General features: G+C 40.9%; 2 protein-coding genes across 4 annotated transcripts in view; both read left to right on the top strand.

Annotated features, from left to right (window-relative positions):
* The window catches only part of LOC144582405 (uncharacterized), a 69,870-nt gene extending 67,792 nt beyond the window's left edge, over positions 1 to 2,078 (top strand). The window contains exon 4 of the mRNA XM_078370892.1: positions 1,826 to 2,078. The gene's annotated coding sequence lies outside the window, so the exon portion shown is untranslated. The remainder of the gene's footprint in view (positions 1 to 1,825) is intronic.
* A 2,094-nt stretch (positions 2,079 to 4,172) lies between these two features.
* The window catches only part of LMBRD1 (LMBR1 domain containing 1), a 133,568-nt gene continuing 124,945 nt past the window's right edge, over positions 4,173 to 12,795 (top strand). For all 3 annotated transcript variants that reach the window (XM_035296033.3, XM_035296032.2, XM_078369498.1), the window contains exons 1-2: positions 4,173 to 4,351; positions 11,087 to 11,263. In XM_035296033.3, the coding sequence (XP_035151924.1) occupies positions 4,283 to 4,351; positions 11,087 to 11,263 (246 nt within the window). In that variant the 5' untranslated portion in view covers positions 4,173 to 4,282. The remainder of the gene's footprint in view (positions 4,352 to 11,086; positions 11,264 to 12,795) is intronic.

Here is a 12,795-nt window from a genome sequence, read left to right as displayed (position 1 = left end):
TTTCGCTCTTGTTACCCAGGCTGGAGCGCAATGGCGCAATCTCGGCTCACCGCAACCTCTGCCTCCTGGGTTCAGGCAATTCTCCTGCCTCAGCCTCCTGAGTAGCTGGGATTACAGGCGTGCGCCACCATGCCCAGCTAATTTTTCTTATTTTTAGTAGAGACGGGGTTTCACCATGTTGACTAGGATGGTCTCGATCTCTTGACCTCGAGATCCACCCGCCTCGGCCTCCCAAAGTGCTGGGATTATAGGCTTCAGCCACCGCGCCTGACCCGTAAGAACCATTTTTATTTCTAAATTATTCATGGTTGAAATATTTAAAAATAAGCATGTATTCCCTTTGTAATTATACACAACAAATAAAAATATTATTTTTTTAAAAACTCTGGTCTGATTCAGAGGTTTTTTAGATTAAAAAACATCATTCAAGAGAACGTGTTCAGTCCTTGCTGGTCTGATCTATACGTTAAATGACTAGACTTAAGAATAAAGAGAAGGTTGATATGCATGCCGCTACCTACCCAAAATGACTTTTTCTTCTCCCTCTACTCATTTTGCTGATGCAAATTACTATTCCCCGGTAACTAGTTGCTCCTATCAGCAACACAGAAATATAAGGCTTTCTGACCTAAAAGTCAAGCAACAGCCCAACACAACTTTGTTAGTCAGAGGCAACCAGTTTATTAAATGAACTTAATTCGATAAAGGGCGCATCAAATGTTAAAAATATTTAGTCCAGATTCAGTAAAAGCTCCAATTTCACATATAATTTAAAGGATACTAAATCTTGGCAACTCTGTCTACCTTTTAAGTTTTCAGCACATGTTAGTTCAGAGGAGCCTATTGCATGCGCTCAGTAGCCCCACGTGGCCAGTGGCTGCCACACTTAAGTGCAGCCGTGAGGGCTCTGATTTCTTTGAGCTAAGGAAGGTGAAGGGCCTGAAACACTCTTTTCTGCAAAAGTGAGGGAACAGCCTTTGCCTCCCAACACTCTCCTCAGGCCCAAGGGTAAAAGATTTTGCCCCTAGAAAGCGGAGGCTGCAAGAAGAAAGTGTCCACAGGTACCACTGCTGCTCACCTGATGCCCATCTTCCATCCAGAGATCAGACAGTAAACAAAGGATAACAAGGCCCTTCTAAAAGGAAACTCAATGTCTTCAGATCTATCTACAACCTTGACGTCCAAAATGTACATATGGAGGAAATAGATTAAAGGTGAAATTCTTACCTTGCTATTTGCTATTTGGCCTTGGCCCCAATGGTCAGGCCATGGCTGTTTCCTCCTGTGGTGTGGAGGACTATGTAATTTAAGAACCAATCACATGCACACATCTACATGCATTTCTGTATAACTCACTACTATCTTACAAGAGATCCAACTTTAAGTAAGGAGAAATAAAATCTGTACCTATAGGGTGCCTTCTATTTGCAGGTAACTAGTAATCAACCTGTCATTGAATCCTGCCATCCCATTTGCACTAGGTATATGTATTAGTTAGCTATTGCATAACAAGCCATGCAAGACTTCTTAGCTCATGATGGAGCTGCTCAGCCATTTGGGCAGGGCTCAGCTGGGACATTCTTCTGGGCTCAGGTGGGTTCCCGCAGGCATATGTGGTCAGCTGCTGATTGACTAGGCAGCTCTGGTTCTGGGTGGGGGTTGGCTGTCAAATGGAGCACTTTGGCTCTCCTCCCCATGGTATCTCATCCTCCAGCAGGCTAAAATGAGCTTGCAGTCATGGAGATTGCAGGGTTTGCCAGTAATGGGACATTTTAGGAAATTTTGACTTTCCTCAAAATGCTTACGGGAGTATTTTTCCTTTCAGCTCCAGCATTCTCTCACTGCGTCCTGACTCTGGGATCCCCTTCTCACCTCCAGGTGGACAGGAGACCTGGATCTTGTCCCCGGAGAAAATGGAGGCCTCAGGACTTCCATGGAGGAGGGCCAGATTTTTATATTTACTTGTCTGCATTCTAATTTTGAATTCTCCCTTATATGCATATTTAAAAAGAGATTCAAGAATTTATTCTATAACTCTTAGACCACTCAGCCAAATAAAATTTCTACAAATGTATTAGCAAGAGAACGTTCATGAACAGATTTATTTAATCAGAACTGTTGCTGATCTGTGGAATTCCATCCTTAACTCCGAAGAGTGGTGTGTTTGTGGGTGGAGTGGAGGAGTGGGTGGGTTGTAGTGGGGTGTTACCTTCTAACCTTTAGTCTAGTAAGGGAGGCCTCAAGGGAGCTACTTGGAGAATTTGAAGTATGGTCCCTGAAATTGAGAGACACAGAGGGCTAGTGTCTGACCAGTAGAGAGAACTACAGGGAACTGTGGAGTCAGGGGCTGACTTTCTTGGGTATAATCAAGAAGGGCTGATTCCTTTGATTGTAAAACTAGTAGAATGGAGCTACATTGGGATTGGCCCGTGTTCCCAAAGTTGTTAGTGCAGGATATGTATCATCATTCCTACAGAGGGGATTTAGACTATTTGGAGAAAGGGAAAGAACTGGCTTGGAGTTTTCTTAGACCTCTCCTCCAATTTAAGTGAGCTTCTGGAAGAAGGTCACAAGACCTCAGCAGGAAAAGGCATAATTAAGTGTACCTCAGTACACTCTAGGACTTGTGTAGGAGATATAAGTGACTAACTGTTAGAGGCCCAAGTCCCTGAAAGTTTGTGTCTTTCCACAGTCAGACTTTTTTATTGATGCTATTTCAGTTGTAAAAGCCATGAGCTGTATGAAGGTCCGAAGGAGGTAATTTTCCTTAGTATTACCCATTCATTTGGTAGTCAGAGCCAAGGACACAAAGCTCTAGCCACTCCACAAGTCAGTCAATATTGCAAATTATATATATTCAGTATATATTATACTGAATCAACACATAAATATTATAGGGTAAAGATTTCAAACCAAAATAACATTTAACGTCAAGAGAAGGGTTAGGAAAATGGGGTTAATGAACCAATCTAAGGAGAGCAACATGGACAAGGAAAGTGTCCTGGGCTGATCAGAACGGATATCAACACTTTGCAATGAAGAGTTTTTGATTTGAGCAGAAGCTTTGGCGGCAGATGCTGGATGCTGATCATGAGTGACAGCAAGACCAGTGTTTGTTAAGATGGCTATCTCGAGCTGGTGAAGTTCTACTCTTTTTATAGCCTCAGAGTCCTCTGGTAATGGCTGAAAGTAAAGATTGTGCCTGGTTATGTCCTTATCTGGTTGGGTGGAGTCTCTATTAATTAGGTGAACATTTGGTTCCTTTTGGCATGATTCCTTCTGAAATATAAATGGAGTCTTTTTCTAAGATGTAGTTATTTATGTCAAGGGTGCTCTATACAACCTGTAATAGAGCTGTGAAACTGGAAGTGATATCTCTACTCACTTTAAGGAAACTATGACAGAAGTCCCCAGGTATATGAATTATTAAGGAAGAAAGAGTGAAATTCAAACATTTGCAGGGCTAGAGGGCTTAAAGCCAGCTTATGATGGTACCAGTTCAAATTAAAACTGTATTCTCCTCTGTTCTCTTCTTCCCTTCTTATTCTGCCTGGGCAGGAAGGACCATCCCACTTTTTCTCTACAGCAGGCTGCTAGCCGGAAGTAGATTCTAGGTAGAAGATAACACACACTGAAATGGAAAAAGATGATGGTATTCGTTCTCACAGAGTTGTATCCTGACTACATTGCAAGCTATGTTTAAATCAGTGGTGAAACATGCAACCCCCAGTGCCAGTAAATTAGAGTCGTTTGATCAGCTGGTCAACTTTTATGCAGTCAACCATTCTAGCAACCTGGTGAGGAGTTCTGCTAATTACACACATTCCACCTACACAAGGGCCAAACTTCGTTTTGGTGAAGAAGTACCTCTGAAATTGCCTTGGATCTCCAGGGCCACCTGGCCCAACCGTTGTGGAGTTCCTTTGCTTTTCCAGTCTATCAGCTTAGGCTGGGTCAAATATTGCAATAAGGTTGCGCTGCTATGATCCCACACCCTGCCCTGACCACCTCCCACATCTCTGTGTGCACTGAAGCCAGCGCAGGCAGCTTGATGACGTCACTGCGTTCGGACGCGCCCCGCCCCTGAGCAGTCCTCGCTGCCCTGCCCCGCCCGCCGCCAGGGGACGCTAGTGGGTCGAGTCTCCTTGGCAACCACTTGCTCCTCCCCCTTCGCCCCTTTAACCTTTAGGGTGCGCGACGGCAGAGTCCCTCGCGCTTTGTCCCCTTTCCCCTTCCCCGTCCCCACCCCTGGCGTTCAGTTCGGTCTGGACCGGAAGCGAAGATGGCGGCTGCTGGCGCGGCCTCGGCAGAGCTGGTGATCGGCTGGTGCATTTTCGGCCTCTTACTACTGGTAGGGGAGGCGCTTGGAGTTTTCCCAGTGTTTGCACTGGCGGAGGGAGGGAGGGGCCGGCCCTGCAGTTGGCCTCTCCGGGCCCCGGAGACCCTCTTCGCTCCGCCCGCTTTTAGCTTGGACTGCGGAAGGCTCCTGAGTGTCGTGGGCTTGGGCGGACGGCGGGGACAGGACGGTGCCGATTTCCGGACGCTTTTGCTTTCTTTTCACTGATGACGTCTAAGGTTTCAGGGTCATTTTTGGAAGCTCTTGCCCTCATCCCTGACTTGGGCAATGGGGCCGGTGGGGTTTGGGGGCGAAAGAGACTGTCGGGGTTGAGAAGCATGTGGTGGCCTTTCGTCCCCTGTAAAACAGTGGCATAAGGTGTGGATCTTTGCAGCAGCACTGGATCTTTGCAAGTTAAGTAGGCGCTGGCGTTGTTTACTTGTCGACTTCTCTGTATGTTTTTCCCCAATGTTCCCTACCCTTGGGGCCAATGAGTCTCCAACCTTCTGTGCCCATTGTGTGATTCTGCCTTGATGACGTGAGTTGTTCCGACTTCCAGGTGTCACATTCTCTTCCAATCTTTTTTTGATGGGAGGAGATGCCTGTGGAGGGCAGAGCTGTAGTCCTTTTTATTACCAGTATCGGTGTATATACTACTACCAGTCTGACCTCAGGTGCTTTCTTTTCCGACGGTCTTATTTCTGTACATTTAGTGAGCAAAATGTAGACTGAAATGGCGCAAAGTGGCCTGGCTATTACTTCTCTATTAATATTAAAACCCTTTGGTTTATTATATTTGGGAGTTCGATTTATTTCCTTTCATAACCTCTCTACCTCCTCAAATCTTCTCTTTTCTCATCTTCCGAGCCTGTTGTTACTTTGTGTTCCAGTGTATTTTGACCTTTTTGCATTGCAAAACAAAACAAAACCTTCAGTTCTAGAAATCAGGCTTGTTTGATTTTACTTTAATTTTCAAGATTCCAGTAGGTGTCTGGTACCTACGTACTATGTCCTAGTAAATTTTTGCAGTAGAGACAAAAAAAAATAAAAAATAAAAAAAATAAAAAAATAGGAGAAAGAAAAAAAGGATGGCGTGTGAAAATTTAAGAAATGGATCCTCTTGTTACTGCCATCACTGTCCCAGATGAAAAACACTGCCTTTACGCTGGAACATGTTAATCCTCTCTTGGGGGAAACGTAACCCTAAAGGTTGACTGTGGTCTTTGCAGCCGCCCAGTCCTATAGTTGGAGAGCCCCCTGGCTTTTCCAGTCTATCCGATTCCGTTTGTTTACAAGAAAACAAATAAGTATATAATGTATCAAAGTTAAGGGAGACTATCTTGGCAGTTATTAATTAATAAACATTGAAGGTACAGATGTGGTGGTGTGGTGTGAATTGTAAGAGGATGTAAATTAAACAAAAAATGGCTTTAAAGAGGATCTGGAGATAGGTAGGAAAACAAATTCTTGAAACATGTATTTTATGTACTGAAAGCCAGAGTATGACTATAAATAAAATAGGACTTAAGAGAAAAGACAAAAATGTTGGAAAATAATGGAGATGTGATAAGGTTTGGACTGATGAAAAAAAGGAAGCCATTTAAGTTGGCAATATTACGGCAAGAACTAATAAAATCAGAAGGGAATCAGGATTTTGACGCTTGGACGTTGGCGTGGAAAAAAGCTTTAAGGAAGAAGGATTCTTGTTTAAATTTCTGCAAATGTCTTTAAATCCTGGTTTATTAGAAGAAAGTCTGGTTTCTTATGTTGGCTTCTACATTCAGTCTTTTGGGGTATGTTATTTTAGTCGAAGTATGAAGAAAATACAGCTGCAGTGATAGGTAGTCAGCAACAGAGGAGTATTTTTCGGGTAATTGTGGTGGATGTTGTTTGATACTACACCAAAGCTCAACAAGTGAAATCTTCTTAAAGGTCATGGAAGATGGAACCTGAAACCCTATCAATGAGCTTTTCATTCATTGTTACATTAAAATCCATTAGCCCATCTTGCACTCTGAATGGATCTTTTACCTTTTCATGGTTTTATAACGATGCTTTGGTCATTTAGAAAATACTGGTTTACTGAGTTATGCACATCTTTTAAATATGGATACATTTCATTACACAATTTCAAAATACCACATTTCATTTCTGATCTTGTCAGAAATGTCTCTGAAAATTCTAACTATTGAAGGGTTGTCAAGCTCATAGTGGTGGATAGAAGTCTTTCAAAATCCAATTTTCATTTGGAAGTTTGACTCTTATCAATGGTATTAAATACTGTCAGTTTTTCTTTAAGTGATAGGCTCCCTTTGTTCATTTGACAAAATCTGCCAAATAGGGAAGACTGAGTAACCATAGTTTGGCAGTTTTTCTTTCAAGTATAAACGTTGTTGCTTGAAGAGTTGTTGGTTTGGCTTTTAACTCTAACTTTTCCTGGAGATGGCTGTCACATCTTGGTATGCAGCAGAAGGACTTTATGTATGCATGCTTCATATTTTACCTCACAAACTATTAAAAAGAGTCAAGGATTGAAGTTCAATAAAATTAATTTATACTGCTATGTGAGGCACAGTCTTAATTTAAATTGTACTTTTTTGAGCTTGTGGTGAAAAATATAATAACTACTGGTGCAGTGTGGTGCCACTGTCTTGATTCATGCTAATGCATCAGTAGCTTTACCTACCATGGCTATGAACTATGAGTGCAGATGTCAGCACAGTGAAAAAGGCAAATAGCATCTTAGTAATTATTATGAGAAAAGTTTTCAACTTCTGAATATCCAGAAGGGATTCTGGGGACTACCAGGGCCTAGGGATTTCACACTTGGAGAACTTCGGCCAATCATCTATTAAAGAATCAGGACATGGGCAGGGTGTGGTGACTCACACCTGTAATCCCAGCACTTTGGGAGGCTGAGGCGGGGGGACCAGTTGAGCTCAGGAGTTCGAGACCAGCCTGGGCAACATGGCGAAACCCTGTCTCTACTAAAAATAAAAAAAATTAGCTGGGCATGGTGGCAAATGCCTGTGGTCCCAGCTACTCGAAGGCTGAGGTGAGAGGATTGCTTGAGCCCGGGAGGCAGTTCCCAAAAGTGTTTGCAGTGAGCTCTGATAGTGCAACTGCATTGCAGCCTGGGCAACAGAAACCCTGTCTCAAAAAAAGAAAGAAAAAGTATCAAGACATGAATGTTGCCTAGTTTTGTGCTCTTGGGCAAAAATAATGGACTTCAGTTTCTTCCCACGTAAGAAATTGTTAGATTTGGTCCCCTGGGCCTGTAATCTAACTATGTCTGTCTTTACTGTATCAATTCTAAACTATTCTGTCTAGGTTCAATGTCCTCTGTAATTTGACTTACACCACCTTTAAATTGTGTTTGCCATTATAATAGGAGACTCTGTTTTTGTAAAGTGAATTTATTCTTGTTCCTTAAAGTGTGGACATCACCTGGGAACTTGTTAGAAATACCAAATATCTGATCCCATTCCTACTGAATCAAAATCTGCAGTTTAACAAGATCCCAGACAGTATATCATCTATTCTGATTGGTTTAATAAAGATTCATCTCTACTCATTTCTTCGTCTGCTCCAGTGGCTCTCAACCATGGCCTTTCATGAGAACCACCTGGAAAGTTTTTAAAATCTCAGTGCTAAGACCAATTTATTTTGAATCTCTTGGGAGAAGCTGAGGGGAGTATTTGAAACTTTTCCTTATAATTGTTAACAAAGTTATATATTTGTTTCTTTTATCAAATGCTTTAATAACAACTACTACTATTTGTTAAGCAGTTACTGTGGCCAGCCACTGTGCTAAACTATATCTCATTTAATTTTTATAATCTGTTATGAAAGAAGTATTCTTATAGATGAGAATACTTGGTTTTATTTTACCAGTAATGATGATCAGTAATGATTGACAATATAAACAAAAAGCTCTTGAAGGTTATCAGTTTTAAAGCCATTGTGAAGGGATTCTGAGACCAAAAAGTTTGGGAGACTCTGGCTTTACTCTTCTGCCTGGTTGCCCTTTCCCAGCTTGACTGCCTGATATTGGCAAAATCCTTTGTTTGTGGTAATACTTACAAAATGCAGGTTTTCTTTCATTCTTGAAATCCAATAAAAAATTTATTGGAACACTTTGTGTCAAGTACTGCTAAGGATAGAAAGATAAGGCTCAGCTTCCAAAGACTTCAAAATAAATTGGGGGAATGTTAAAAATATTTATGAATTCCTTTAAAAAGAAGCCCATTAATTTAATTAAATTAATTAATTTATTTTTTGAGACAGAGTTTCACTCTTGTTACCCAGGCTAGAGTGCAATGGTGCGATCCCGGCTCACCGTAACCCCTGCCTCCTGAGTTCAGGCAATTTTCCTGCCTCAGCCTCCTGAGTAGCTGGGATTACAGGCACACGCCACCATGCCCAGCTAATTTTTTGTATTTTTTTTTTTTTTTTTTTTTTTTTAGTAGAGACAGAGTTTCACCATCTTGACCAGGATGGTCTCGATCTCTTGACCTCCCAAAGTGCTGGGATTACGGGCTTGAGCCACCATGCCCGGCCAAAGAAGCCCATTTAAATTTAATGTAAAGTAACATTTTATGAAAAATAACTGTTTCCCCAAAATCAAGAATTTGAGCCTAGATTTTGTTTGTTTGTTTGTTCTAAAGTCATAACTCCTTCTCACTCAGTTTTTTTCCTGCTATTCTGTCACCAGTTGAAAGGCCAGCAGTATGAAGGAATGACAAGCAGCAACTTGGAGGGGTTTAAAATGCACTGTGCCAAATGACACTAGCCAGACTGAAAAGACAACATACTATATGAAGGCATTATGACATTCTGGAAAAGGCAGAAACTATACGGACAGCAAACAGATAGTGGTTGTCAGGGTGATACTGGAGGGCTGAGGGGGATCTCCAAATGTAGGTGGGATCTCAACCCCAGCTGGTTTTCAGGCTCCTGACGTTGTCATGAGAAGACATTCAAGGGGAAGTCAGAAAATAGTGAAAGTATGGAGATTTATTAAAGGGGAAACTACCACTCAAGAAAGAGGAGTGTGGGCATCCTTAAGAGACACACACAATGGCATGTGGAGTTTCTACCTTTATGGGTTTCTTTAATCAAGAGATATAATCATGAAAATTCCTGGAAAAAGAGATTTCTTGAAATTGTGGTGCCACCCATTTTTACATCAAATATGAATGGTCTTGGAACTGCCATAGTGCTGGTAGGTGTGTGATTGAGCATGTTAATGAGCATATAATGAGGTCCTAGGTGAAACTTGGGTCAGATCCATTGTCATGTTAGGTCCAGTGGGTCTCAACAAGCTTGGTCCACACCCTGGTTTATCAGGATCTTAGTAGCCCGTAGTCTCTAGTCATGTAAAACTGCTGCCTGGAATTTTTTTTAACCCTTGTGACCATCCTGTATTATTCCTGTCTTAAGGGCTGGGGGCAGAGAGAGGAATTAACTACAAAGGGACAAAGGAATTTTCTGAGATAATGGAATTGTTCTTGTGTCTTGCTTGTGGTAGAATAATTTGGAAGCTGCAAAACTAGTTTGGTAGTTTTATTAGTTCCAGTTAGGCCTCTAAACTATAGGATGCTCAGAAAGAAAGTAACAGATGAATCTGTTGAAAAGTGAAAGGACAAAACAAGGCTTTTAAAAGTACCAGAGCTCTTACTTAGAACATGGTTCTCAAGATTGGCTCAAATTGAAATCCTCAGGCATTTAAAGTACTGATGCCTGGAGGCGCCTTATTCTGCATTGATAGAATTGATTGGGGAATGTAGGGAAGGCATAAGGGTACTTAAAAGTTACCCAGGTGATACCGACTCACGGTGGAGGCTGAAATAACTTAGTCTCTGTCTGCAACTCCCTGTATTGAATAGAATAGAAGTTCTCAAACTATAGCCCTGGACCAGCAGCAACCTTACCTGGGGAAGCTGTTACAAATAAAGATTTTCTAGCTCCGCTCCAGACTTCTTGAATCTGAAATTCAGAGGATGGGGCTTAACAATCTGTGCTTTAACAGTTGCTGCAAGTGATTCCAATGCCTTCTAAAGTTAGAGACTCATTAAGTCCTTTACTCTGTGATAGTCACTAGAATCGCATTGGTAAGTATTAAGAGTAACTGGTTGGCTAGAGATGTCAGCCTCTACCTCTGAGTGAACTTTTTTCACTGGCAAGCTTTTTGCTGTGCACATGTACCATTTTCAGCATTGACTTTTCTTTGTTTAATGCTCTTTACAATTTATAGTATAATATGATAATTGCATCATATTATACTGGCAGTTAATCTTTAGCTGAATGCTATTCTTGAACTGTCAGAACAGAAGTTAATTTTCATCTAATTTATATTCTGTAATGCTTCTGTAATAAGGCTAGGATAGAACAGCTTCTACTCATATCTCCTTTAGGTTGGAAAAATCTACAGGGAAAAAATATATTCAAAGCTAGTTGTAACTATGATGTGTGAAACCATTAATGGCTGCACTGTTTGGTGAGGAAATATGTAAGTGAGCACTGTTATTAATAGTATTGTGTGTGTATGCCTATGTAATGTATTGCATTCATGAAATAGGCTTTGAAAATTACACATCTTGGACAAGTTTTTAAGGGATAGTGGGCTTTCCTTACACAACTAAAATAATGTTTATTTCACATAAGGTTTCCTGCTAGAAACTTTCAAACACATACAAAAATTAGATAAATACATCGGGTAGTAACAAACATCTTTTTGTTCTATTTCAGGCTATTTTGGCATTCTGCTGGATATATGTTCGTAAATACCAAAGTCAGCGGGAAAGTGAAGTTGTGTCCACCATAACAGCAATTTTTTCTCTAGCAATTGCACTTATCACATCAGCACTTCTACCAGTGGATATATTTTTGGTTTCTTACATGAAAAATCAAAATGGTACATTTAAGGTAAATATAATCTTACTTTGCAGATTTTTTTTTCCTTTCCAATTTCTGGCACACTTAGCAGTACAATATAAATTGTGTTTTATTTTTGTATCTGGGAATGAATGAAAATGGAAATACAGCTTAGAGGCTGAGAATGTGACATCTAACATGATGACTAGAAGCAGGCTTTTAACTGACGTAAAAACTATTATATTAATTCAGCAACCCTGCAGATGCTTTAAGTAATCATAATAGGTCATACCAAATACTAGCTCCATCGGGAGACCCCTACCCAGATGGTGCTGAAGGTAATGAGAGGCAGACACCCAGATAGAATAGCAAAATGGTTCTATCCAGGGGGACAGGAGCCTATCGAGCTAAGAACCTCAGGGGCTAATAGCCTTCCAGGCCGAAGGCCTGAGCAGATTCTGCTCCATGTATTTAGTCTCTCTTAAACAGGTGATTCTTATTAATAAACAGGTTTTCTGTATTCACTCATAACTCAAAAATATACTAAGTAGGCAGCTGTTACCCATCTACCACTAATTACAAACTAAAAGGTATTCTTCACAAGGGAGCCATGGGGGCAGGGTGTAAACTTACTGTTTCTCTATAAGGTTATATATTTTTTGCTGCTTGTAACTCCTTTGAAACTTATTTGATTTGCATTAATGCAACAAATAAATAATTTAGAAGGGCTTTGTTAGTGGCAGATCAGGATCCTAATCTCTGTTTCCATACTGAGTACTTTGAGTCAGTATGGTACAGTGAATTAGGGTGGGAATTATAAGACCTGAGTTGTAGTCTTGACCCTTAACCGCTAGCTGTATACCATTAGCCAAACCACTTAACTTTTCTGGACTTGAGGGTCCTCATTTTTTTTTTTTTTGAGACGGAGTTTCGGTCTTGTTACCCAGGCTGGAGTGCAATGGCGCGATCTCGGCTCACTGCAACCTCCGCCTCCTGCAATTCTCCTACCTCTGCCTCCTGAGTAGCTGGGATTACAGGCATGCGCCACCATGCCCAGCTAATTTTTTGTATTTTTAGTAGAGACGGGGTTTCACCACGTTGACCAGGATGGTCTTGATCTCTTGACCTCGTGATCCACCCACCTCAGCCTCCCAAAGTGATGGGATTACAGGCGTGAGCCACTGCGCCCTGCCTGAGGGTCCTCATTTTAAAAATGAAGGACATGGATTAAAGGTTTCTGAGTTTCCTTTAAATTATGCAAATTACTTTAAGTTTCTTACTAGCACAAGGTTCTATGACTCAGGAACTGTCTCTTTGTTGTTATACCCCAATATTTAGCTTTAGTACTTACATATTTGAATGAAATAATATTTCAGTTATCTTAATAATGTGTGATAACAAAATAACTTCCTGAATTGGGATAAATTGGGTAAATAATTTGTTTCTATTTTATATATTATTTTATTTTTTAAACTTTATTTAATATTACATGTGTATAAAAAATTGTATTCAGATGGAGGCTCACTCTGTTGCCTAGGCTGGAGTGCAGTGATGTGATCTTGGCTCACTGCAACCTCTGCTTC

The sequence above is a fragment of the Callithrix jacchus genome, chromosome 4, assembly GCF_049354715.1.
Source record: "Callithrix jacchus isolate 240 chromosome 4, calJac240_pri, whole genome shotgun sequence".
NCBI lineage: Eukaryota > Metazoa > Chordata > Mammalia > Primates > Cebidae > Callithrix > Callithrix jacchus.
The sequence above is the reverse complement of the archived record's forward strand: the minus strand, read 5'-3'. Positions and strand labels throughout refer to the sequence as shown.